The 23,444-nt window shown below is 50.1% G+C and overlaps 1 protein-coding gene across 1 annotated transcript in view; it reads right to left on the bottom strand.

The window, feature by feature from the left end:
• Positions 1 to 23,444, bottom strand: part of TECPR2 (tectonin beta-propeller repeat containing 2) — a 67,668-nt gene that overhangs the window by 19,925 nt on the left and 24,299 nt on the right. The window contains exons 6-15 of the mRNA XM_060181166.1: positions 22,739 to 23,051; positions 19,855 to 19,987; positions 17,343 to 17,660; positions 14,677 to 15,638; positions 14,285 to 14,468; positions 8,951 to 9,124; positions 7,819 to 7,999; positions 5,397 to 5,538; positions 2,872 to 3,112; positions 966 to 1,055 (exon numbers count right to left, since the gene is read on the bottom strand). Coding sequence (XP_060037149.1) covers positions 966 to 1,055; positions 2,872 to 3,112; positions 5,397 to 5,538; positions 7,819 to 7,999; positions 8,951 to 9,124; positions 14,285 to 14,468; positions 14,677 to 15,638; positions 17,343 to 17,660; positions 19,855 to 19,987; positions 22,739 to 23,051 — 2,738 coding nt within the window. The remainder of the gene's footprint in view (positions 1 to 965; positions 1,056 to 2,871; positions 3,113 to 5,396; positions 5,539 to 7,818; positions 8,000 to 8,950; positions 9,125 to 14,284; positions 14,469 to 14,676; positions 15,639 to 17,342; positions 17,661 to 19,854; positions 19,988 to 22,738; positions 23,052 to 23,444) is intronic.

Raw genomic sequence — 23,444 nt, 5'->3', positions numbered from 1 at the left:
CTGAAAACACAAATAACCCTCGAGGAAGCTGAGGCCACAGTCCCAATATACTAAAATACAGTATGTACTGCAGCATCTGCCACTTGTGGTTTTGGAAGGCAAATCTTGCACTATGAAAGCCGGGTGTGCCGTGGGCTTAGAGACCAGCCCGGGGGAGCCAGGTCCCGTCCTAAGGAGGCACAGCCACTTTCCTTCAAAACAAACCCGGGTAGAGTGTCAGTCATCAGGACAAAGCTCTCAGCAGACTGTCAGTGCAGGTCAGGGTTGCAGCCTAATGAACTTATATCAGACCCAGGAAACAACGGACACTGTCCAGAGCTTTCTGAATTTCAGAAATGTGGTCAGAGCAATCTCGCAAGTAAATGATTCCTTGCACTGAGCGAGAGTTCCTGTCTCTGTGGGACCAGCACTCGAGCTGACCTGCCGCTCCTCTCTCACTCCCCCAGTGGTGTTCTGGTGGAAGGAAGCAGGACCTCACTCCTCCTACCACTGAGGTGTTCCTTGGCGCCTCCTGCTGCTGTTCTCCAGACTCCTCGGCCTCTTTTCCTTTGACCCTTAGTGCCATGCCATCAGCAACTCTGCCTGTCCCCAGAGAGGCTTCCTAGCTGCTTGGCTACAGTCACTGGGCTGTGGCCTGGCCTCTCCTGACTCTAAGCCCTGCTTAGGGAGGGCCAAGTTCTGGCTAGTCAGGGGTCTGTTAGCAGAGCGTAACCAAGGGACACCAGGTGGCCAGAGGCTGCTAGAAGATGAGAGAAGTCACAGGGGAGGGGAGGTGGCCAGAAAAGCTTGGGACCTGCAACATGGGAGCCACCAACTCAAAGGGCACCAAAGTCGCCAGACTCCCTAGGCTCTCGGCTCAGACCACGAGCTGCATACCCGTGCCACCGGCCACCGGCCTCCAAGGCACACCAGGCACTGTCCCCAGTGAGGCCAGCCATACTCAGAACCTAGACTTCTCAACCAACCTTCCTTGGTGGGTGCCGTGGAAGCCAGCACGAAGGCCCACTTAGTTGCAGAAGCTGTCCCTCGGGGAACGACATGGTTCCAGTAGGTGCCTGCAAGGAGCAAGGAGGCAGAGTGTGTCAAAGGAAGAAGAGAGACTCCACACTCCAGATGGGCTGGTCTCAGTGAGCACTGGCGTTCAGACTCTCACACAGCTAGTTCCAGAGTGACCTTTTCCTCTCTCCACACTGGTAAGCAGTCACAGTCTTGTCCAGGACTCAGAGGAGAGAGAGAGAGAGCTGGGGCAATTTCTCTCAGAAGTGAAGACTGGGGGCCGGGTGGTGGCGCACCTGGTTGAGCGTACATGTTACAGCGACTCAGAGGAGAGAGAGAGAGAGAGCTGGGGCAATTTCTCTCAGAAGTGAAGACTGGGGGCCAGGTGGTGGCGCACCTGGTTGAGCGCACATGTTACAGCACTCAAGGACCTGGGTTTGAGCCCCCTGGTTCCCACCTGCAGGGGAAAGCTTTGCAAGTGCTGAAGCAGTGCTGCAGGTGTCTCTCTTCCTCTCTCCCTCTCTCTTTTTTTTATATTTATTTTATTTATTTATTCCCCTTTTTGTTGCCCTTGTTGTTTTATTATTGTAGTTATTATTGTTGTTGTCGTTGTTGGATAGGACAGAGAGAAATGGAGAGAGGAGGGGAAGACAGAGAGGAGGAGAGAAAGATAGACACCTGCAGACCTGCTTCACCACCTGTGAAGCGACTCCCCTGCAGGTGGGGAGCCGGGGTTCGAACTGGGATCCTTATGCAGGTCCTTGTGCTTTGCGCCACCTGCGCTTAACCCGCTGCGCTACAGCCCGACTCCCCCTCTCTCCCTCTCTATCTCCCCTACCCTCTCAATTTCTATCCAATAAAGATAATTTAAACAAAAAATTTTAAAAAAAGAAGTGAAGACTGGCCCTATTCCTGTATCTACAGCTCTGCCCAGAGGCTCGTGTTTTACACAGCATACTGCAAATACCTTCCTTTTGGGAAAGTGACTGTGCCTTCTTTTATAGGTAGAATAGTTGTCATGGAAATGAATTCAACTTGATCTCTTTTTTAAAGATTTACTATGAGGGAAAGAGAGAAACCAACTATCACTTTGGCATGTATGTTGCTGGGTATTGAACTTGTGACCTTGTGCTTGATGGTCCAATCCTTTATCCACTGTGCCACCTCCTGGACTGCTAACTTGCTCTTCTTTTTAAAAATAATATTTATTGGCAGTCGGGTGGTAGTGCAGCAGGTTAAGCGCATGTGGCACAAAGCACAAGGACTGGCGGAAGGATCCTGGTTCGAGCCCCTGGCTCCCCACCTGCAGGGGAGTCGCTTCACAAGTGGTGAAGCAGGTCTGCAGGTGTCTTTCTCTCCCACTCTGTCTTCCCCTCCTCTCTTCATTTCTCTCTGTCCTATCCAGCAACGATGACATCAATAATAACTACAACAATAAAACAACAAGGGAAACAAAAGATAATAAGTAGATAAATAAAAAACAACAACAGAAAAAACCCAGGTTCAAGCTCCCGGTCTTCACCTGCAAGGGGGGGAAGCTTCACGAGGAGCGGAGCAGGGCTGCAGGTATCTTTCTCTCTCCTCCTTTCTCAATTTCTCCCTGCCTCTATCCTAAATAGATAAATATATTAATTCATGCTTTATCAAAGAAATGTTTTCTAAGATTGCTGTTGTCTCAGGCCAACTATTTCGCAGAATGGGAGAGCCCAGAGCACCACTCCGCCATCCAGGAAGCTCTGCTCCACTTGCTGAGCTCAAACCTGGGGCCTCAACCAGGTGAGGCAGAAGCTCTCCTGCCGAGCAGCTTCTCTCTGCTGCCGTAAAGTGCGGCAACCCACCCATCAAGCCAGAGTGAGAAGACAGCTGTGCACGCACCGACGAGGCTTCCTTTGGCAACGTGGAATTCGTTCCTGCCCGAGGAGATCCAGACACCACTGTTGTTCACCCCCAGGAGGCTCGGTTGGCACTGTAGCTGCTGTGACCAGAACGCCGTGCGCAGTTTATCTGCCACCTTCTCCACAGGCACCTGGGCCGCTGTAGCTACTGAGTGTGTGGCGTGGATTATGGTCTGGAACAGGCTGCACTGGTCAAACACCACGTAGTCTGTGATGCTCACCTGGGGGAGGGAAGAGGCAGACACCTGCTCTCAGAGCAGCGACAGGCACCTTCTGTGTGCGCATGCCGAGCAGCAGCCCCATACACACATGCGCACACACTCACAAAGAGTCGGGGTGGGAAAATAGAAGGGGGCTGGGGAGACAGCATGGTGACTATGCAAATAGACTCTCATTCCTAAGACTCCAAGGTCCCAGGTTCAATCCCCAGCACCATCATAATTCAGAGCTGAACAGGGCCCTGGTCTTTCTCTCTATATTGTGTTCTTTCTCATACTAAAATAAAACAAACAAACAAAAAATATATATGAAAGAAAGAAGGAAGGACAGGACCCAGGTGCCAACTACAATGACTTGTGAGAGCTACACTTTGATGTTACTCAGATCTGGTACCATTCTTTTTATAACTATCACTCCCTCTTATCCAAGAACTATCAAACTCTAATTTGTAATAAAGGATAACTTTGCTTTTAAACTTGGACATTTCCAAAGCACAGTGGTATATGATACTCAGAATCATGACAAAGGCTTAAAAAAGAATTAAACGTAGGGCGATGCAATGTTTTATGATTTAACCAGAACTGTCAGCTGTCATGTCAGACCAAGGCAGAAACCCTTCTCTGATGTTCCTGAATGTCTAAGGCAGTTGGCTGCCCTACCTGCTAACCTCTCCTTCTTTGTCAGATAGCTCTGATTCCCAGAAAGTTCTGAAATGTGTGAAAATCTGACTCCCCGTGACTTCCATGCATTATCCTTCTGCCTTTTGGGGTTTGACTACAGAAAATGTCACTGCATTGCAGCTAAAAGCGCCACATCCCCAGCTAACACACATGATGTGTTGAGTGGTAGTAAGTCATGTATCCTTGGGGGCTTGATCTATAATTAAAACAAAAAAGGGGAAACTACTGGAGAATCAGGACTTTCTCATTTTCATGTATGTCGCCCTTTCTTATCTGTGCAAGGACTGGCACCTACAGAGTTGCTGCCCACGGTAGAGTTGATCATGCCCCCCCCCAGGCACTCAGCTAGCTGCCCTGCCATCCTGGGCACTGCCCGCAGCACTCACAAGACACAGGCAGCAAGCTTGGAGGGCACGTGGGGTGCACCATGTGTGAGGGCTGGAGGCTCTGCCCATCCTCAGGTGGACAGGAGAGGGGTCACTGCCAAGGCCATGCTGAAAGCCTGTGCCTAATCAGCCCTAGTCCCCGAGACACGCAGACATGACAAAGAAACATTTACCTCCTGAACAGAATGCGGCCTCGAGCAGGTCAAGAAATCAGTATAGTAATTAGAATAACTGCATCCAGAAACCTCAAAGATGATCTGGTCGAATTTGATTTCTTTCTCTCATGATAATGCTCTAAAGAGTATGACACCTAATCTTCCTTAGGCTACTTAAACACCAAATCTGGAACATGTGTACACTTCTGTGTGTGAAAACACGTGACCTGGTCTTCAGTACAGAGGAGATATTTAAAGTTATCTGTACGGCTTTTAAGATAGTCTCTGGCACATCCAACTGGAGACATATGCACACACATATCCAACCCTCAAAGAGCAAACACAACTATATTTCCATATTCTCATCATCGACCTGACAGCAGCTAGGGGCAGGCTGCCTTCAACAAGGATGATGTCTTGAGGCTACACGGTACCCCGAGCCACTAGTAGCAGGACACAGAGAGAAACTGCTGTGTGTCAGACAAGCCCAGCGACCTTGCTAAGAGGTGGGAGAGCCACTAGTAGCTCGGGGTAAAACAGACACTCCTATGAAAATGTATCCCAGGCCACGGAATAGTCACTTGATTATACCTCCCTGTTTCTCCAAGCGCTTCCAGCTTCCTTTTCTGGAAGCGCGTGGGAAAATCCTCCTTTCTCTGTTGAAACACTGTTTACTCAGCAGCCTTTTGAACAAGCAGAGTGAGATGAGCTTAATTGTGGGGTGGGCTTTCCAAACCTATTGTCTAGGTTCTTTTCTGAGCACACTTGTTTGGAATTAAACATCATTATTAACTAGGTCTCCAAATGGATGTCACTGGGTTTGTGTTTGACATACAGTGACAAACTTCTAAATAATGCCCAGAAGTCTGCATATTTAAGCACAGAGAACTTTCTGTGTTATCTCCTGTGACAACAACTCCTCCAGGTTTCTGATGTGCTAAGTCATCAGACAGCACAAGTGAGCACTGCCACTTTGTTCCTCCCTAGTACCTTTAGGGGACATGAGGAGCAGAGCCCACAGTCTGGGAGACACCCTGGCCCGAGGTCCTGATCCTGGACACCTACTTGCCACCAGTGGTCGTCGTCACCTTGGGGCTTCTTGGAGACAACGCCAGTTCGGAACCACAGGTTTCCATGGATGTCCAGGGCCCACAGTGTCTGCTGATCCCCGAGAGTCACACAGACAGGTTCTAAAGCCTGCCTTTCACTGAAAGCAGAGAGGAGACATGGGAGTCAGTAAGCCCTGGGAGGAAGAGGCGCCCACTCCCCGACTCCAGAGCAACCAAAATGTGGCGTGTCAGCAAGGCACAGTGAGAACCCAGAAGGCAGGAGAAATAAGACAAAAGTGAGGGGTACAGAAAAGATGAAAGGCACCAAGTCCCTCCATCTCTTTCCTCCCTCTTTCACTGGTGACTGGGTTGGTCCCCTGCCACCGCGCCAGGCTGTGCTGGGCAGCTTCAGCTGGGCAGACACCGCCCTCTTGAGGCAAAGTCCTCTCTCCCGCCATCTGGCCATATCCTTGCCAGCATCTCGGCTCAGCTGTGGTGCTCTGCACGGGGCCTCCCTGACCTCTGCAGGTGGCACCGGCGACCCCTGGAGGCCGAGTTCCTTCTGCACTAGCTGGCGCCCACCATTTGGGTGGCTCCTCCAGACAGGCTGCAGCCGCAGCTGTCGCCTTCACACACCTGGCGCAGTGTAGGTGCTCGAGCGTTAGCAGCAAGGGGGCTGTATAATAAACTCAAACTCAAAAATATCTGAATTTAATGTTTTCTGAGGACTATTCATAATCTCACATTAACAAAATTTAATGTTTTAATGACAATATTAATTTTTCCCCCGGCTTTAGCATATGGTGGTGCCAGGGCTTGAACCTGAGAGTGCAAGTCCGATGCATTGATCATTGCTGCCCCAGTCGGGTAGTAATTCTGCACTACATTTTTTTTTTTTTTTTTAACCAGAGCACTACTCAGCTCTGGCTTATGGTGGTGCAGGGGATTGAACCTGGAACTTGACGAAGCCTCAGGCTTGAGAGTCTGTTTGCATAACCATTATGCTATCTACCCCCGCCCTGTACTACATTTTCTTAAAATGAGATGCAGGCGGGAGTCGGGCGGTAGCGCAGTGGGTTAAACACACATGGTGCAAAGCCCAAGGACCAGAGTAAGGATCACGGTTCGAGCCCCCGACTCCCCACCTGCAGGGGAGTCGCTTCACAGGCGGTGAAGCAGGTCTGCAGGTGTCTGTCTTTCTCTCCCCCTCTCTGACTTCCCCTCCTCTCTCCATTTCTCTCTGTCCTATCCAACAATGACGACATCAACAACAATAATAACTACAACAATAAAAAACAGGGCAACAAAAAGGAAAATAAATAAATATTTAAAAAAAAATGAGATGCAGGCAAGTGAATTGAGGGCTTATGCCCAATTGGTATCACTAGACAGCCTCCCTGGCCCAATTTTTAATTCTGTATCATTAGAGAGAGTAGGTAGGCAGAAAGAGTGCAGAAAGGGAGAGACACTGCAGCGCTGCTCCGGTACACGGCTGCTCGTGGTGCTGCCATGTGGTACCCGGCCATAAACCCCGGGTCTCCTGAGTGGCTGGCAAGCAGTCCACCAGTGGAGCTGCTTCCAGCCTGCTACAACTACAGCTACGACTCGGAATGATACAGAGCAATCAGAGAAGTCAGAGCCAGAAAGTGATTTTCACAGACTGGGTGAAAACTAAGAAAAATACTTGGTGGAATGTTATGCATGTACAAACTATTGTATTTACTGTTGAATGTAAAACATTAATTCCCCAATAAAGAAATAAAATAATAATAATAATAATAATAATAATAATAATAATACTTGGTGATTATTATTTTTTGTTATTATCAGGGTTCCACAGCTTTGAGATGACTTTCCGGTCCCCACCTATAGGGGGAAAACTTTGCGAGTGGTAAAGTGGTGCTGCAGGTGTCTGTCTCTCTCCCTCTCTAACTCCCCTTCTCCTCTCAATTTCTGGCTGTTTCTATCCAATAAATAAATAAACAAATAAATACAATAAAAATTATGTTAAAAAAAGAGAGAGGTGACTTTTACAGAAGCAGAGAAAGAGTGAATGAGACCACGGTCCTGAAGCTTCCTCCAGTATGGTGCAAGCCTGGGACACACATGACAAGAAGCACAGCACACAATTCAATCAAGCTATTTGCCAGCCCCCAGATACTTGATTCTAAGCTATCCGAGAGCCTCAGCAGCAACTCCAGCACAGGGCAGTTCTAACAGAGGAGTCAGGGAGGAGCTGAGGTTATGCCGAGCTGCCTTGGCATCCAATCCCATCAGTTCTGTGTCTTTGAGATCAGGTTCTGCTAATTCCTAACATAGTTACCTTGGAAACCTGCAGGGCACCAGCAATGCTCAGAAAAGACTCCCAGGGCACTTCCCAGAGGGTAAAGCTGACTGTAGGGAGGTGGGACAGATGAGATACCCCCACCTGTCGGTACCTGGTGATGTCACACTTCCACTGCTCCCCCTCAGGACAGAAGCTGCTCACACCCTCACGGTACAGCAGGGCTCGCTGCTCCGTCAGCGCCCACACCACATTGCTTCGGGCTGTGACCTGGGACAGGGGGTATGGGCAGTCCACCTTCACTGCTCGCGCACAGGGCCGGTCCACACTGAGACCTGTCAGGAGACAGTGGAAACCCCAACATAAACCAGGCTCTCGCACCCCACTTTCATTCTGTTCACTTACCTTTCTCTTTTGGAAGACTGTGATAAGTCTTTTGTAGTAGGTATCCTTTTCATTTTAAGAATGAATCAGTATTGGGAGTTGGGCGGTAGTGTAGCGGGTTAAGCGTAGGTGGCACAAAGCATAAGGATCCCGGTTCGAGCCCCCAGCTCCCCACCTGCAGGGGAGTCGCTTCACAGGCGGTGAAGCAGGACTGCAGGTGTCTTTCTCTCCTCCTCTCTGTCTTCCCCTCCTCTCTCCATTTCTCTCTGTCCTATCCAACAACAACGACAACAATAACAACAACAACAAAACAAAACAAAAAAAAAAACCACTGGAAAAAAAAGAATGAATCAGTATTAAGTGGTTATACTCGTTTACTCAATTTTGCAATAAAAAAAAAACTTTAAAGATTTATCTATTTCATTAACAAGAGAGAGGCCAGAGCATCACTGTCGTATGCGGCGCTGGGGATTAAACTCAGGGCCTCACACATGTGAGTCCTGTCTCTCCCAGCAGCTAGAGGCTCCCCCAGGGAAATAGCCTGTCACTTACAACAGCTGACTTCCTGCTACTTTATGTAGCTAAGTGTACAGACGCAGGACGTCAATGTGGCTACATTCAAGACAGAAGTGACCTCAGGGGCAGTGAGAGGCCATGTGAGCCTGGAGGACAGACTGTCCCTGTACTTCACTGATTCTTGCCCTAGATATGCGCTCGCTTGGATCGGAGTCGGTAGCAGGAGACTGTGGATACATTCCAAGGCACACACATTTGTTTTCATGTACACTGGTCTCTGGCCTCACAGCTCTGTGACAGTTCTAGGAAAGTTCCTGACCAAGGTGGGCTGGCGGGAAGCAGTGATGCCAACATGGAGGGAGGCCCTGGGAGCCCCACCTCATTACCTGTCTGCAGGTACAGGTCTCCATTTGTCCTGATGATCCAGGCCGTGTCATCACTCAGGGCCACAAACACGGCCTGGGGCAGAGCCTCGTACCAGTGCCGCTTCCCCTTGATAGAGACTTTTCCGCAGGCAAACGCTCGGTTAGACTTCTGCTCAATCTTCCAGAGAAGGGCTCCTATGAAAATAGAAGCTCTCTTCACTGCCCCATAAACACTGAGGACAACCTCAGAAACTTTTGTGCTTGGTGCTAAGGCAGATATATATATATATATATATATATATATATATATATATATAGTTTGTTTATGAGAGGGGGAGACAGAAAGAGAGAGATAGAGAGGGAGAGAGAGAACACGAAGCAGAGTAGCACTTGGTACACGCAATGTAAGGGATCAAACTCAGGACTCACACTTCAGAATCCAATGCTTTATCCACTGCATCACCACCCAGGCTTTTAAAGATTTTATTTATTTATTGATGAGAAAGACAGGAGGAGAGAAAGAACCAGACATCACTCTGGTACATGTGCTGCTGGGGCTCGAACTCAGGACCTCATGCTTCAGAGTCAAGTGCTCTATCCACTGTGCCACCTTCCAGACCACGAGAGAGAGATTTCTAACCCTTCTTCCTCACATCAGCTCTACCCCCAATCAGGACCAGGTGTGAACCTCAGCCCCTACCCACTAGCACTCAGCTTCAGAGTTGTGTCCTGCTGTCTCCAGGCTGCTTTTCCTCACCCAAGGGGAGAGAGAGTCTCCACTTGCCAGGGCTGTTAGAAAGACTGGAGGGGAGACTGGACACAGCACACAGAGCGGGGCACACCACAGCGCTCAGAACACACAAGCATGGCAGTGCCCCCAGAGAATCACCACAAGGTCTGCTTGGTGTTCCAAGAGAGGCTGCAGAAAGGATCCTGCAGGAACCCTGAGGGAGGGGAGGGCTCACTTCCAGCTGCACAAAGCAGATAAGATGCACATAAAGGAAGTCTGAGCTGAGTTGGCCTTGCCACTCTTTTTATTTTTATTTTTTTTTAACCACAGAGCACTGCTCAGCTCTGGTTTATGGTTATAGTGGGGCAGGGGATTGGGGGACTGAACCTGGGACTTTGGAGCCTCAGGCAAGAGAGTCTATTTGCATAACCATAATGCTGTCTACCCCTGCCCCGCCTCTCCACTCTTAAGAGGATTCTGCTACACTAGAGGAGAGGGGTGACTGGAGAGGTGGTGAAGTGGACAAAGCTTTGGACTCTCGGGCTTGAGGGCCCGAGTTCAAGCCCTGTCATCACATGTGTCAAAGTGCTGCTATTCTCCTGCTCTCTTGCTCTCTCTTTCCCTTTCTTTCATTAATAAACAAATATTTAAATCGAAAATAAAAGAAAGATGAGAGATGAGGAGACACAGGCAGTCTGTGCAGGGGTATGGCACAGCAAAGGGCAGAGCAGAGCAGCGCCTGAGCCTCACCTGAGTGTTGACCTCTGTGAGGAGGGAGCTGAGGCGAGAGCCAGAAATCGAGCTAGCCACGCCTGCAGCATGCCCTGAAGACACCACACTGAGGACACTAGTCTGGACAATTACTATCAGGGTGACAAAGGACAGGAAGGTTTGGAAACACAAAGAAATGAACAGAAACAGGGTCAGGTGTTGGTGCACCTTGTTGAGCGTACATGTTATAGTATGCAAGGACCCAGGTTCAAGCCCCTGGTCCCCATCTGTAGGGGAAAAGCTTTGCAAGTAGTGAAGAAGGGCAGCAAGTGTCTCTCTGTCTCTCTCCCTCCCTATCTCCCCTTCACACTCAATTTCTGGCTGTCTCTAGCCAATAAATAAATAAAGATAATTTAAAAATTGAAGGGAGGGGAGTAGCGCAGCAGGTTAAGCTCACGTGGCGCAAAGAGCAAGGTCCAGCGTAAGGATACCGGTTCGAGCCCCCCGGTTCCCTACCTGCAAGGGAGTGGCTTCACAGGCGGTGAAGCAGGTCTACAGGTGTCTATCTTTTTCTCCCCGTCTTCCCCTCCTCTCTCCATTTCTCTCTATCCTATCCAACAACGACAACATCAACAACAATAATAGCTATAACAACAATAAAAACAACAAGGGCAACAAAAAGAAAATTTTTTAAAAATTGAAGGGAGTTGCGCATTAGCGCAGCAGGTTAAGCGCAGGTGGCACAAAGCGCAAGGACCGGCATAAGGATCCCGGTTCGAGCCCTCGGCTCCCCACCTGCAGGGGAGTCGCTTCACAGGCGGTGAAGCAGGTCTGCAGGTGTCTGTCTTTCTCTCCCCTCTCTGTCTCTCCCTTCTTTCTCCATTTCTCTCTGTCCTACCCAACAACGATGACAACAACAACAACAATAATAACTACAACAATAAAACAACAAGGGCAACAAAAGGGAATACAAAAATATTTAAAAAATGAAAACAAAAATATATATAAAAAATGAAGAAGAGGGAGTCGGGCTGTAGCGCAGCGGGTTAAGCGCAGGTGGTACAAAGCACAAGGACCGGCATAAGGATCCGGGTTCGAACCCCGGCTCCCCACCTGCAGGGGAGTCGCTTCACAGGCGGTGAAGCAGGTCTGCAGGTGTCTATCTTTCTCTCCTCCTCTCTGTCTTCCCCTCCTCTCTCCATTTCTCTCTGTCCTATCCAACAACGACAACAACAATAATAACTACAACAATAAAACAACAAGGGCAACAAAAGGGAATAAATAAATTAAAAAAAGGAAAAGATCTTTAAAAAAAAAAGAAGAAGAAGAAGAAAAAAGAAATGAATAGAAAAGAACCTCGTTTCTAAACGGCTGGAGAAGAACCTAAAAGGCAAAACTCATGGGAGTCGGGCGGTGGCGCAATGGGTAAGCGCACGTGGCGCAAAGCGCAAGGCCTGGCGTAAGGATCCCGGTTGAGCCCCCGGCTCCCCACCTGCAGGGGAGTCAGTCGCTTCACAGGCAGTGAAGCAGGTCTGCAGGTGTCTGTCTTTCTCTCCCCGTCTGTCTTCCCCTCCTCTCTCCATTTCTCTCTATCCTATCCAACAACGACATCATCAACAACAATAAAAACAAGGGCAACAAAAGGGATAAATATAATAAAAAAATTTTTTTAAATAAAAAAGGCAAAACTCAGGAACGGATGCAAGCCCACAATCCTGAGATTCCAGAGCTATGGCCACAGAACTACAGGCTACAGAACTGAGTACGCTGAAGGTCGTCTGTTACCCCAGTCTGTACGGAAAGACATTTCTCAAGAAAGCAAAGCAATCCTGAGCAAACAGGGATATTAGATGGTGACTTCCCCTGAAGCTTAGGGACGTGACAGAGCCACAGGCTTAGTTCTCCAATTCCAATGCCTCACAATAAAACAGTCGGTGTTGGCAAGAGCACAGAGACGCTCCTCTCTGACTTGCCCGTGGTCCTGACAGATAAGTGGCCAGCATTATTATTATTATTATTTTATTTATTTATTCCCTTTTGTTACCCTTGTTGTTTTATTGTTGTAGTTATTATTGTTGTTGTCGTTGTTGGATAGGACAGAGAGAAATGGAGAGAGGAGGGGAAGACAGAGAGGAGGAGAGAAAGACAGACACCTGCAGACCTGCTTCACCGCCTGTGAAGCGACTCCCCTGCAGGTGGGGAGCCGGGGTTCGAACCGGGATCCTTTTGCCAGTCCTTGTGCTTAGCGCCACCTGCGCTTAACCCGCTGCGCTACAGCCCGACTCCCCAAGTGGCCAGCATTATAACACACGAGGAAAAGGGCCTGAATTGACACGGAGCTGCGCCAGTGTCACAAAGCCCATTCAGGTAGCGTCTGCTTCAGTCCAAGAATCTGTTCTGTTCAAAACTTGAAAGAACGAATGTACTTTCATATATATCATCTTCATTTAAAAATTTTTATATTTATTCAACTTTTTGTTGACCTTGTTGTCTTTTTTATTGTTGTTGTAGTTATTGTTGTTATTATTGATGTTGTTGTTGGATAGGACAGAGAGAAATGGAGAGAGGAGGGGAAGACAGAGAGGGGGAGAGAAAGACAGACACCTGCAGATCTGCTTCACCGCCTGTGAAGCAACTCCCCTGCAGGTGGGGAGCTGGGGGCTCGAACCAGGATCTTTATGCCGATCCTTGCGCTTTGCGCCACATGCACTTAACCCACTGCGCTACCACCCGACTCCCTTATCTTTATTTATTTATTTTAAAAAATTATTTATTTAAGAAAGGAGACATTAACAAAATCATAGGACGGGGGGGTACAACTCCACACAATTCCTGCCATCCAATCTCCGTATCCCATCCCCTCCCCAATAGCTTTCCCATTCTCTAACCCTCTGGGATTATGGACCCAGGGTCCTTGTGGGTGCAGAAGGTGGAAGGTCTGGCTTCTGTAACTGCTTCCCCGCTGAACATGGGCGTTGACTGGTCAGTCCATACTCCCAGTCTGCCTCTCTCTTTCTCTAATATGGTGGGTCTCTGGGGAAGCCGAGCTCCAGGACACATTGGTGGGGTCTTCAGTCCAGGGAAGCCTGGCCGGCAATCTTTATTTTTATTTATTGAATAGAGACAGCCAGAAATTGAGAGGGAAGAGTGACAGAGAGGGAGACAGACAAAAAGACATCTGCAGCCCTGCTTCACCACTTGCAGAGCTTTCCCCTGCAGGTGGGGACTGGAGACTCAAACCTGGGTCCTTGTGCACTGTAACATGTGCGCTCAATCAGGTGCACCACTACCCGGCCCCTACTTGCTTTTTGTAGGTGGGGAGAGGCATATACAGACACAGCTAATTGAAACAGTTCCTAAGCTCCCAGTCCCCACCTGGAGCAGGGAAGCTTCATGAGCAGCAGAGCAGTGCTGCAGCTGTCTCTCCCTCCCTTCCCTCTCCCTGTTTCTATACCTGTTAACGAAAAAGAAAAGACAATGCCGCCAGGAGCGGTGGATTCACCGTGCAGGTGCAGCCTCAGCAATAATCCTGGTGGAAAGAGAATTCCAGAAGAGGAGATCAAGTCGTCTGTAACTGCCTAGCAGACCTGGGTCCCTCTCTGTGCCCTGCGCTCGTCACGGGTACTTCAGACCCCAAAGCATGTGAACATTAGTCCAAGAAAAAATTAAAAAAGACGACTAAAATCCCAAGCTACTTGCATAGCTCTTAAGAATAAGTTCACGTGTTGGGGACTAAACGAATATAAAACTGAAATCTCAAACTGCACATCCATCCACACTACTTAGGAGGTGCTGCCTCTGAGGAATTCACATTCTTTAGAGAAAACTGAAGCCTGCAGCAGAGGCTGACCTTGTGGAAAGTCTCAGAGCTGCAGCCCGGGCGCTGCCTAGGGGGTGGGGAGAGGGAGGCCAACCTGAGGGTGAGACTGCCACCTGCTGGACGCTGTCTTCGAACTTCTGCCACCGCAGCCCCGCAGCTGGCAGCGCGCTGCAGAACAGGCCGCCTTTGTAGTCCAGGCACCAGATGTACTTCTCGGAGATGGCCAGGCTGAGGATGCCATAGCCGGGGCCAGGGTAGCCCATCCAGCTTTCTGCAAACTAACAGAGCCCGGCTCAGGCTGAGCAGGGAGGTGCTGCTCGGGAGGTGAAGTGGGTTACGAGGCAGGATGCTCCCCCAGGCCCAGGCCCCCCCAGACCCCCCAGGCCCACACTGCTAAGCACTGGGTCTGCAGGCTGTACCATCTCCTTCCCCAGAAGGAGCTCGGTCAGCTTGCCAGTGGCTCCCATCAGGAAGGAGCCTGCATACCTGGTCTGACTTCAGCAGCCTGGTGGCATCTGTGCCCTGCTGGCTCAGGCCCTGTGGAGAGCATGTGCCTCCCAGCTCTGCCACGCTCGCCTCTGAGGAGGAGGAGGGCAGCCCGTGGCCATAGATGTCTTCCTCGTCGCTGGATGTCGACGCCGCGTCCCGTGCAGGCTGATCCAGGTGAGGCTCTCGGACCATGGCAGACGCGGTGGTGACCAGAAGAGCCTGCTGTCCCCCGATGCCATTCACGTCACGTTCAGAAGCTTCCTGGCCAGTGTCACTGGCGGCAACAGCATGCTGGGAGTGCGAGTCGAGGAGGGCGGGGCTGCCTGTGTGCGTCAGGAGGCCCCGCTCTCTGCCGGCATCAGGTCTGGGCCCCGGCAGCCGGTGCTCAGCACCAGGGGCCCCGGCGAGGCTGGCCAGCACCCTGGAGGTGTTTGGGAGGGGCGCTTCTGTAAAAAGACTCTGGGGGTCCACACACGCCACCTCTGGGGCCTCCGCCGAGCTGTTCTGTTCGTGGCAGGATGACAATCTGCTATCTGGACTGTGGTCCAGGGGACAAGGCTCTTCCTCCAGTTCTGTGACATCACTGTCTTCTTCTTCTTCCCTGGGGGGCAAGGAGGAACTTGTCCCCCCAGGGGGTGCCTCAGTCTCGCAGGTGTGGGTCCAGCCTGGCACTTCAAATCCCTTGTCATTTTCCATAGTCAGAGGGTCAGGTGTAGGCTCAGGTACCCCCAGGATGCCAAGTGCTTCCAGGTCACTGTTTTCTGGAAGGATCTCATTTGCCTCAGTGCTAAGGCAGCTCTCGATTTCAGGGGACTCTGTGCCCGAGCAGTCTGCGATGCTGCACAGGCTGGAGGTCGCGGACAGAAGGTCTGGGTTCAGGGACTGGGGGCTGTCGCCAGGAAACTCACAGCAAGGAGTCGACTCCAGGGAGCTGTGACAGGTGCTCCTGCTCCCACCTTCTGATTTAGAAGAACATTGAAAATGAGGACAGGGTCGGGAGACAGTTCACCCCGTGAGGTGGGTGTCTTCCCATGTGCAAGGTCCTGTGTTTGAGCCCAGACACATGGGAGTGGCATGGACAGCGCAGGGGGGGAACACCACAGATGGCACAGTCACGCTCCAGTGTCCCCCAACCCTCCAACCCAGCTCTCCCTCACTCACTGAAAGAAAGAAAGAAAGAAAGAAAGAAAGAAAGAAAGAAAGAAAGAAAGGAAGGAAGGGGCCAGGTGGTGGTACACCTGGTTCAATGCACATGTTACAATGCGCAAGGACCCAGGTTCGAGCCCCCGGTCCCTGCCTGCAGGGGGAAAGCTTCACAAGTGGTGAAGCAGTGCTGCAGGTGTCTCTCTGTCTCTCACCCTCTCTACCCCTCCCTTCCCTCTTGATTTCTGACTACCTCTATCCAATAAATAAAGATAATTAAAAAAATTTTTTTAAAAAAGGAAAGGAGAAGAATTGGCCAGCTGGGGAGAGAGCAACACTGGTGAGGTGCAGGACGTCCGCGCCTGAGGCTCCCATTCTGGTCCTCGTGCTGCACGTGCCAGAGTGATGCTCTGGCTTCTCTTTCTCTCCTCTCTTCTCTCCCTCTCCCTCTCCCTCTCCCTCTCTCCCCTTCTCTCTCCCATGTGAAATTCTCTATCTCATAGGACATAAGCAAAAATATTTAAGAAGTGAAGGAAAAGTCTGGGTCTGGGAGGTTCCCTTTGGGATGCAGCAGTGCACAGCCCTCGTTCAGGCCCCGAATAAATCAATGGACTGAGGTGTGGAGCCGGGTCCCACCCCTAGCACTGCTTCTGCCACAGCGAAGTGCCGCCTCCCCAGCCCCCCAAGCGCGCTCACTCTCGCTCGCTCTCTCTCCACAGATGGAGAGGTAGAGAAAGAAAGAGAGGCGGAAAGAAGGAGACCACAGCACTCAAGCTTTTTTTAAAAAAACTTTTTTTCTTAACTTTCTTTAATCGTTTTATTTACTGGACAGAGACAGCCAGAAGTTGAGAAGGAAGGGGGAAATTGAGAGAGAGGGAGAGAGAGAGAGACAGACACCTACAGATCTGCTTCACCACTTATGAAGCCTTCCCTCTGTAGGTGGGGACAGGAGGGCTTGAATCTGGGTCCTTGCACACAGGAATGTGCACTTAAGCAGATATAACACTGCCCAGCCTGCAAAATAAATCTTGTAAGAACTGTAATATCTGGGGGGCCAGGAAGGTGGCTCTGCGGTAGCGTCTCACACTGCTTGTGTGAAGCCCTGGATTTGATCCCAGGTGCCCCATAAAAGGTGGGGTAGTGTTCTGGGGTGACATGGAATCAACCAGGTGTGCCACTAGCCAGCCCCACTCCTAAATCCTTATACCACTGCACACCAACGTCAAACCAATGAGAGAGAGAGAGAGAGAGAGAGAGAGAGAGAGAGAGAGGGAGAGAGAGATGGACTGCAGATACCAGGCTGGATCTCCGGTGTAACCATGGCCGCGCTCCCCGGCCCAAACACACACACTCAATGCCAATGCTAAAGCGGCTCAAACCCAGAGCCTTGGAAGCTGTCGTGAGGCCATGCGGAGATGCCTGGCACACGTGTGCTTTGTTCTCTTGTGGGGCCTGTTTCCAGAAGCCCTGCCCTGGCCTGCCCACAGGGAGGCGCCAGCTGGAGCTCTCTGCGTACATACCTGACTTCCTTCTCCGCCTCTTCCTCTTCACTTTGAGCGGCTTCACCACCAGCTCCTGCTCAAAGTCCTCCGAGCTGATGACGCTGAACCTCTGTGAAGCGAGCTGGCTGCCTCTGGCCGGCTCTGGGGCCACCGGGAGCCCCGAGCCGCTGTCGGTGGAGTTGAGGGAGCTGCTCCTGCTCCTGGGCTCACTGGCCACGGAGCTGGTGGCGGAGGAGCCGCAGAACCTCACCTCTGCAGCTGGGGCTCCTGCCGGCCTCTCCCCCTGCTGCACCAGGGCGGGCTCTGCGCATCCCGACACCTCTGGACCGTTGCGCGCTGAGAAGGAAGAGTTCCATTTACTGCTGGCTACTTGAGAGGAAGCCCATGCCCTTGCTCGGGCTCGCTGACCCGCTGAGGGCAAAGGAGCTGGCAATGCAGAGAGCACTGCACAGAGGAGTCCGAGACAGGGCTTCAATTTTCTGAGAAACTCTTACGCGTCAGAGTCAGTAAAGTAGCTCTGCACAGCTGCCTTGTAAATAGTTCCACAGTGAGGGGGTGCTGCTCATTACAGAGAATGGCTGACTTCAACTTATAGATCATTCATTCAAGAAAACAGATGCATCTTTTTATGAGGAAGAGGACCAGAGCAACCCTCTGGCACATGCAGTGCCAGGGATCAAGCCTTGGGCCCCACACATGCACATCCTAAACTCTCCACGCGGAACCACCTCATAGGCCCCTACAGTCTCAAGGGGAGACACTGCCTACACAAAGGGCTTGGGAACACTCCCACTCATCCTATGCCTTGAACGTACTTTAAGATTACTCTAAGGGCCCCTGGGGAAAATATACGCGTGCCTACAATTCAAATTCTTGCTATTCAAGGGGGAGAGCTATTTTCCACTTGAAGGAATTTCATTCAGAGAAGTGCATTAACCAAGTCAGCACCCCAAGAACTAAGAGCAAAGAGGGGGTGGGGCTCTGGAAGCTCCAGTCCCCCAGCTCTGTCCCCTCAGTAAGAGCTGGAGATTTCCCCACATATGCTGTGTCCTCTCCGCGTGACACCAAGTCACCAGGACTGGAATGGGTCCAGACACAGTGCTTTCAGTACGAGACTGTGGACTCTGTTCCATTTATCCACCCTTTGTTCTCAAATCTCTACTGTGTGCCAGACACTGTTTGGGGACTCCTGCCCTCCATGGGGGTCGCTGTGCAGAGCATGGGCTCAGACACACAGAGAGCCAGCAGGCCAGAGGGAAGTCACTGTTGGGAGAGAATGGTCAACAGTGACAGCTGATGGCAGATCTCAGGTTCGAGCAGCCTTGTTCAACACAGCAGCCTCCAATCCACATGTATATTTCAGTTCAAAATAGTGAGGAGGAAGTGAGCTTGAGAGGTCAGTGTGTCTCCTGTACTCACCCCATTTCACGGGCTCAGCTGTCGCGTGTGCCCCGTGGACCCCCTAGCAGTCCACTGATGTGGACAGTGGGGTCTCCCTTGCTTTCTCAGTCACCTCTGTAGCTGTGCTATCTCTAGATCCTGCTAAGGACCCACACATCACAAACTTGATTCAGAGCTTATTTCTCCAGAAAGTCTGGTCTGGTAGTGATATGTGCTCCCCTCGCCCTATGTGACTTAAGTATTCCGTTTCCTTTTTGTTCCATCTCTCAGATTTTAAATCTAGAGCTGAGACAGCTCCCACTACACGTTCACCTTCTTGAGAGGTTCCCGGAGACAGCCAAGCTGTGTGATGGCCGTGCCGCCTGCTCAGGGCCTGCCAAGCGGGCTGCTCCGGGTGTCAGTAGACACTGTGTGCTAACTGCTCAGCAGACTCCAGAACACTGTGAGGAACAGCAAGGCGGCAAGAGCTGTGCCACCACCAAGAACACTGTCACTGAGGAACCCCAAGCACGTGAAGTGCCATGATCTGTTCTATGAAGACGCTTTCAGAGTCTGCTCAGGGCCAGGGGATATTCGGTGTGTGGGGCCCTGGGTTCAATCTCCAGCACCACATGGGAGAAAATGGCCTGGACCAGGGGGAGCTCCCTGGATGATGGAGTGATTCTCTGCTGCCTCTCAACCTCTCTTCTCCACTTCTCTCACTTAAAGAATAAAATAACCAGGCAGGGAGCACACAAAGAAAAGCACACATGCAGAACCACATGAAAACAACAGTCTTTAGGAGTCAGGCGGTGGCGCAGCGGGTTAAACACAGGTGGCGCAAAGCTCAAGGACCGGTGTAAGGATCCCGGTTCGAGCCCCCATCTCCCCACCTGCAGGGGAGTCACTTTACAAGCAGTGAAGCAGGTCTGCAGGCGTCTTTCTCTTCCCCTCTGTCTTCCCCTCCTCTCTCCATTTCTCTCTGTCCTATCCAATAACAACAACAATAATAACTACCAACAATAAAACAACAAGGGCAACAAAAGGGAATAAATAAATATTAAGAAAAAAGAAAGCAGGGGGGGGAGGCAAATTATGACCTGGAATCACAGACATACAGACACAGTACATTTTAGTCACGAATACAAACCTATCGTCGCTAGTCCTTCAGGCCGGTTGGAAATCCGTATAATGTTCCTATCTCCCTTTAGGAAAAAGATTTCATTTTCTGTGCAGGAAACAGACACAATATCACCTGAGCCTTCCAAACCAGCGATTGTGGCCTGTACAAAGTAGAATAAAGTAATCACTCTCCAGGCGACAGTACCCATTCAAAGCCTCTCAGCCTGTGTAGGAAACCAAGGAAGTCAAAGGACAGCTGCGCTTAGTTATGACAATGTTCTGAAACTTCTTATTCAATCCACAGATCAGAGCTGACAGTTATATATCTTTTTAAAATTTATTTATTTTCCTTTTGTTGCCCTTGTTTTTTTTTTATTGTTGTTGTAGTTATTGTTGTTGTTATTGATGTCATCAGTTAGGACAGAGAGAAATGGAGAGAGGAGGGGAAGACAGAGAGGGGGAGAGAAAGACAGACACCTGCAGACCTGCTTCACCGCCTGGGAAGCGACTCCCCTGCAGGTGGGAAGCTGGGCGCTTGAACCGGGATCCTTACTCCGGTGCTTGTGCTTTGCCACGTGCGCTTAACCCGCTGAGCTACCACCCAACTCCCTGTATCTTTTTTTTTTTTTAAAGACTACTCTGCTCCAGCATTCAGGGTTTTGAATGGAGAAAGGGAGGGAGAGGGAGAGGGAAGGCCCTGGACCTCATGTTTTCACACCTTGTGAAAGCAGAAAGCAAGAAAAAACAAGGACACCCTGAACCCACACTCGCTCAACGAATGTTTCGCTTCTTGTTCAGCAGTACAAATAAAGGACGGATCCGCTGTGGGGAGGAAAGGGGGCTAAGCTCCTTGCCAGTTTTTAATAACTCCGGGGGAGCAGCAGGAGGCGGGACAGCAGTGTGAGGACACCCTGAACCCACACTCGCTCAACGAATGTTTTGCTTCTTATTCAGCAGTACAAATAAAGGACGGATCCACTGTGGGGAGGAGAGGGGGCTAAGCTCCTTGCCAGTTTTTAATAACTCCGGGGGAGCAGCAGGAGGCGGGACAGCAGTGTGAGAGCCACAATCAGGCAGTCACACAGCCTGCTCCAGGCTGCCCCTCTGCAGCTAATTAGACCCATTCAAGAGCATGCTGGGCCGGTGCTTGGAGGAGAGGATCTGATGTGGGCCTGATGTGCACTCACAAAGCACCCTGACCCCGCTGACTAACAGATGCTCGTGAAGTTCAAAGAGCGCCCAGAGCAAGAAGAAAGGTTAAGTTCTCTACAACGGGGGGAGAGTACAAAACGTCTTTGAGAGCTGAAAGGTCCCTCGGTGACCCTCTGAACCCACCTACACTTCCCATCTCCAGGCCATGTAAGCAATCCAAGCCAGGCTGATGAGAGTCGGGTTAGAATCTTCCAGAAAGAAGGTTCTAGCCTGGTTCTCCCTTCTTGGGCAATTTCTTTCTACCAAACCAGGATCACTTGGTCTGCCTGATGATGATTATGAAACTTCATTTTTGCAACACATGTAAAGCAAGGACAAAAACCCTTTAATTAATTCATGTAGCCGTGACCGCTGCTAGGCTCCACGGTCTCATGATTAATTCATGACTCCAGCAACTTTTCAACTTTTTTTTTTTTTGGTAAAGACAGAAATTGAAAGGAAAGGGAAAGGTGGGGGGCAGGCAGAGAAAGACCTGCAGCACTGCTTCACGGCTCATGCAGCTTCCCTCCTGAATGGTAATGTGTGAGCTCTACCAGGTTTGTCGCCACCTGGCCTCCAAATACTTCACTTTCTACAGTGACGCTCTACTGCAAGAGGAAAAGGCCAGAAACCGGCTGCCCTCAAGGAAGAACTGGAGCTAGACAGGGCTGGGGAGATTAAAGAGTAAAAGACAAGGAGAGGGGTCCGGCGCTAGTGCAGTGGCTTATGTGCACAGGGTGCAAAGCGCAAGGACCGGCTTAAGGCTCCTGGTTCGAGCCCCCGGCTCCCCACTTGTAGGGGAGTCGCTTCACAGGCAGTGAAGCAGGTCTGCAGATGTCTGTCTTTCTCTCCCCCTCTCTGTCTTCCCCTCCTCTCTCCATTTCTCTCTGTCCTATCTAACAACGACAACAACAATAACAATAATAACTACAACAACAATGAAAAACAACAAGGGCAACAAAAAGGAAAATAAATAAATGTAAAAAATTAAAAACAAAGAAACAAACGAACAGAAAAAAAAAAAAAAAAGATAAGGAGAAATTGAAAATACACAGCCTCTCGCCTCGGTCCCTAAGTGTCTCTCTACTGGTTATCTGTTATCATCGTGTTTCCTACTGTGATTTGAGATGCTGGAAACTTGTCCAAGTTACATCAGCATATTGGAGCAAAAAGGGTAAAAATAGTGAGGCTCAATTTGGGTAAGGAGAAAAGGGTGAAAGGGCAAGGCTGAGAGAAATGTGGTGAAAGAGACTCCTCCTCCAGCCACCATTTCTCCAGGGAGTCTTGAGAGGGGACAGTACACACAGGCCTGTCATATCTGACTTTCTTATTTACTGTGCTCACAATAACTCGGTCTTTAGAAAAACCATGACCCTGGTAGGTCATAAAGAACGAGTTTAATTTTGTGCTTAGATAAAAAAAAATACATAATTTCTCAGTATGGGACAGAACTATTAATATCAAAACCCAATTAGTTTTTCAAATCTACAACACCCCAGCATCACTGAATTTCCTTGGCCTGCCCAAAGAGGTAGAGACAGTGTGTAGATCAATGTTCTTGCTTTTAGAAACCAAAGATGTGGATCAGGAGCTAGGCAGTGGTAGTACACAAGGCTCGCTCTACCAAGAAGTCCCAGATTCAGTCCCTGGCACCACCAGTAGCCAGAACTGCAGCACTCTGATAAAAAAAAAGAGAGAGAGAGAGAAGATCAAAGATGTACCTGGTTGCAGGTGTCTAGAAGGTAGATACTATACTCATTCCAGCTCAGCACCCAGCCTTCTTGACAGAAGCAGGAAACAAGCCCTAAATGTTTCTCGGGCAAAGTGCAACCTCCCCGGTCTGAGGACTCCAGACGCGGGTACAATTCGAAAGGCTTGACACCTCCAGCAAAGACATCTTTCAGGATGAATGTGGCTTGAACGGTCCCGTGGATGTCGGCCTTCCACAGCCGGAGCCCAGGTCGGGATGCATATAAGGTGAGATCACTTTGCTTGCAAAGTCCTGGTATAAAACAAGCACCAAATTTCCCAGTACTGAAATGAGAAGAAAGAAACCAGGCAAGACTGAGAGGGATGCGACTGTCACTTCCTGACATTAAAAACAGCAAGAACTTTTTGTCCAAGATGGAAGCAAACTGATTTTGTTTTTCTTTTTCTCTTTTTAGCCAGAGCACTGTTCAGCTCTGGCTTATGGTGGTGCGGGGGATTGAACCTGGGACTTTGGAGCCTCACACATTAGAGTCTGTTTGCATAACCATTATGCTATCTACTCTCCGCCCGCAGACTGATTTTCAAAGGCATGCCTCTCTTCTCATGAAGTCAAACACAGCTGACACTCTGCCCAGTGGGCGGGGCATTTAAAGAAACCATTCCAAGCATCCTCCCCTGCTTCATCTCACCATAACCCTGTGAGGCAAACACTGGAAC

Source organism: Erinaceus europaeus, chromosome 22 (genome assembly GCF_950295315.1).
Source record: "Erinaceus europaeus chromosome 22, mEriEur2.1, whole genome shotgun sequence".
NCBI lineage: Eukaryota > Metazoa > Chordata > Mammalia > Eulipotyphla > Erinaceidae > Erinaceus > Erinaceus europaeus.
The sequence above is the reverse complement of the archived record's forward strand: the minus strand, read 5'-3'. Positions and strand labels throughout refer to the sequence as shown.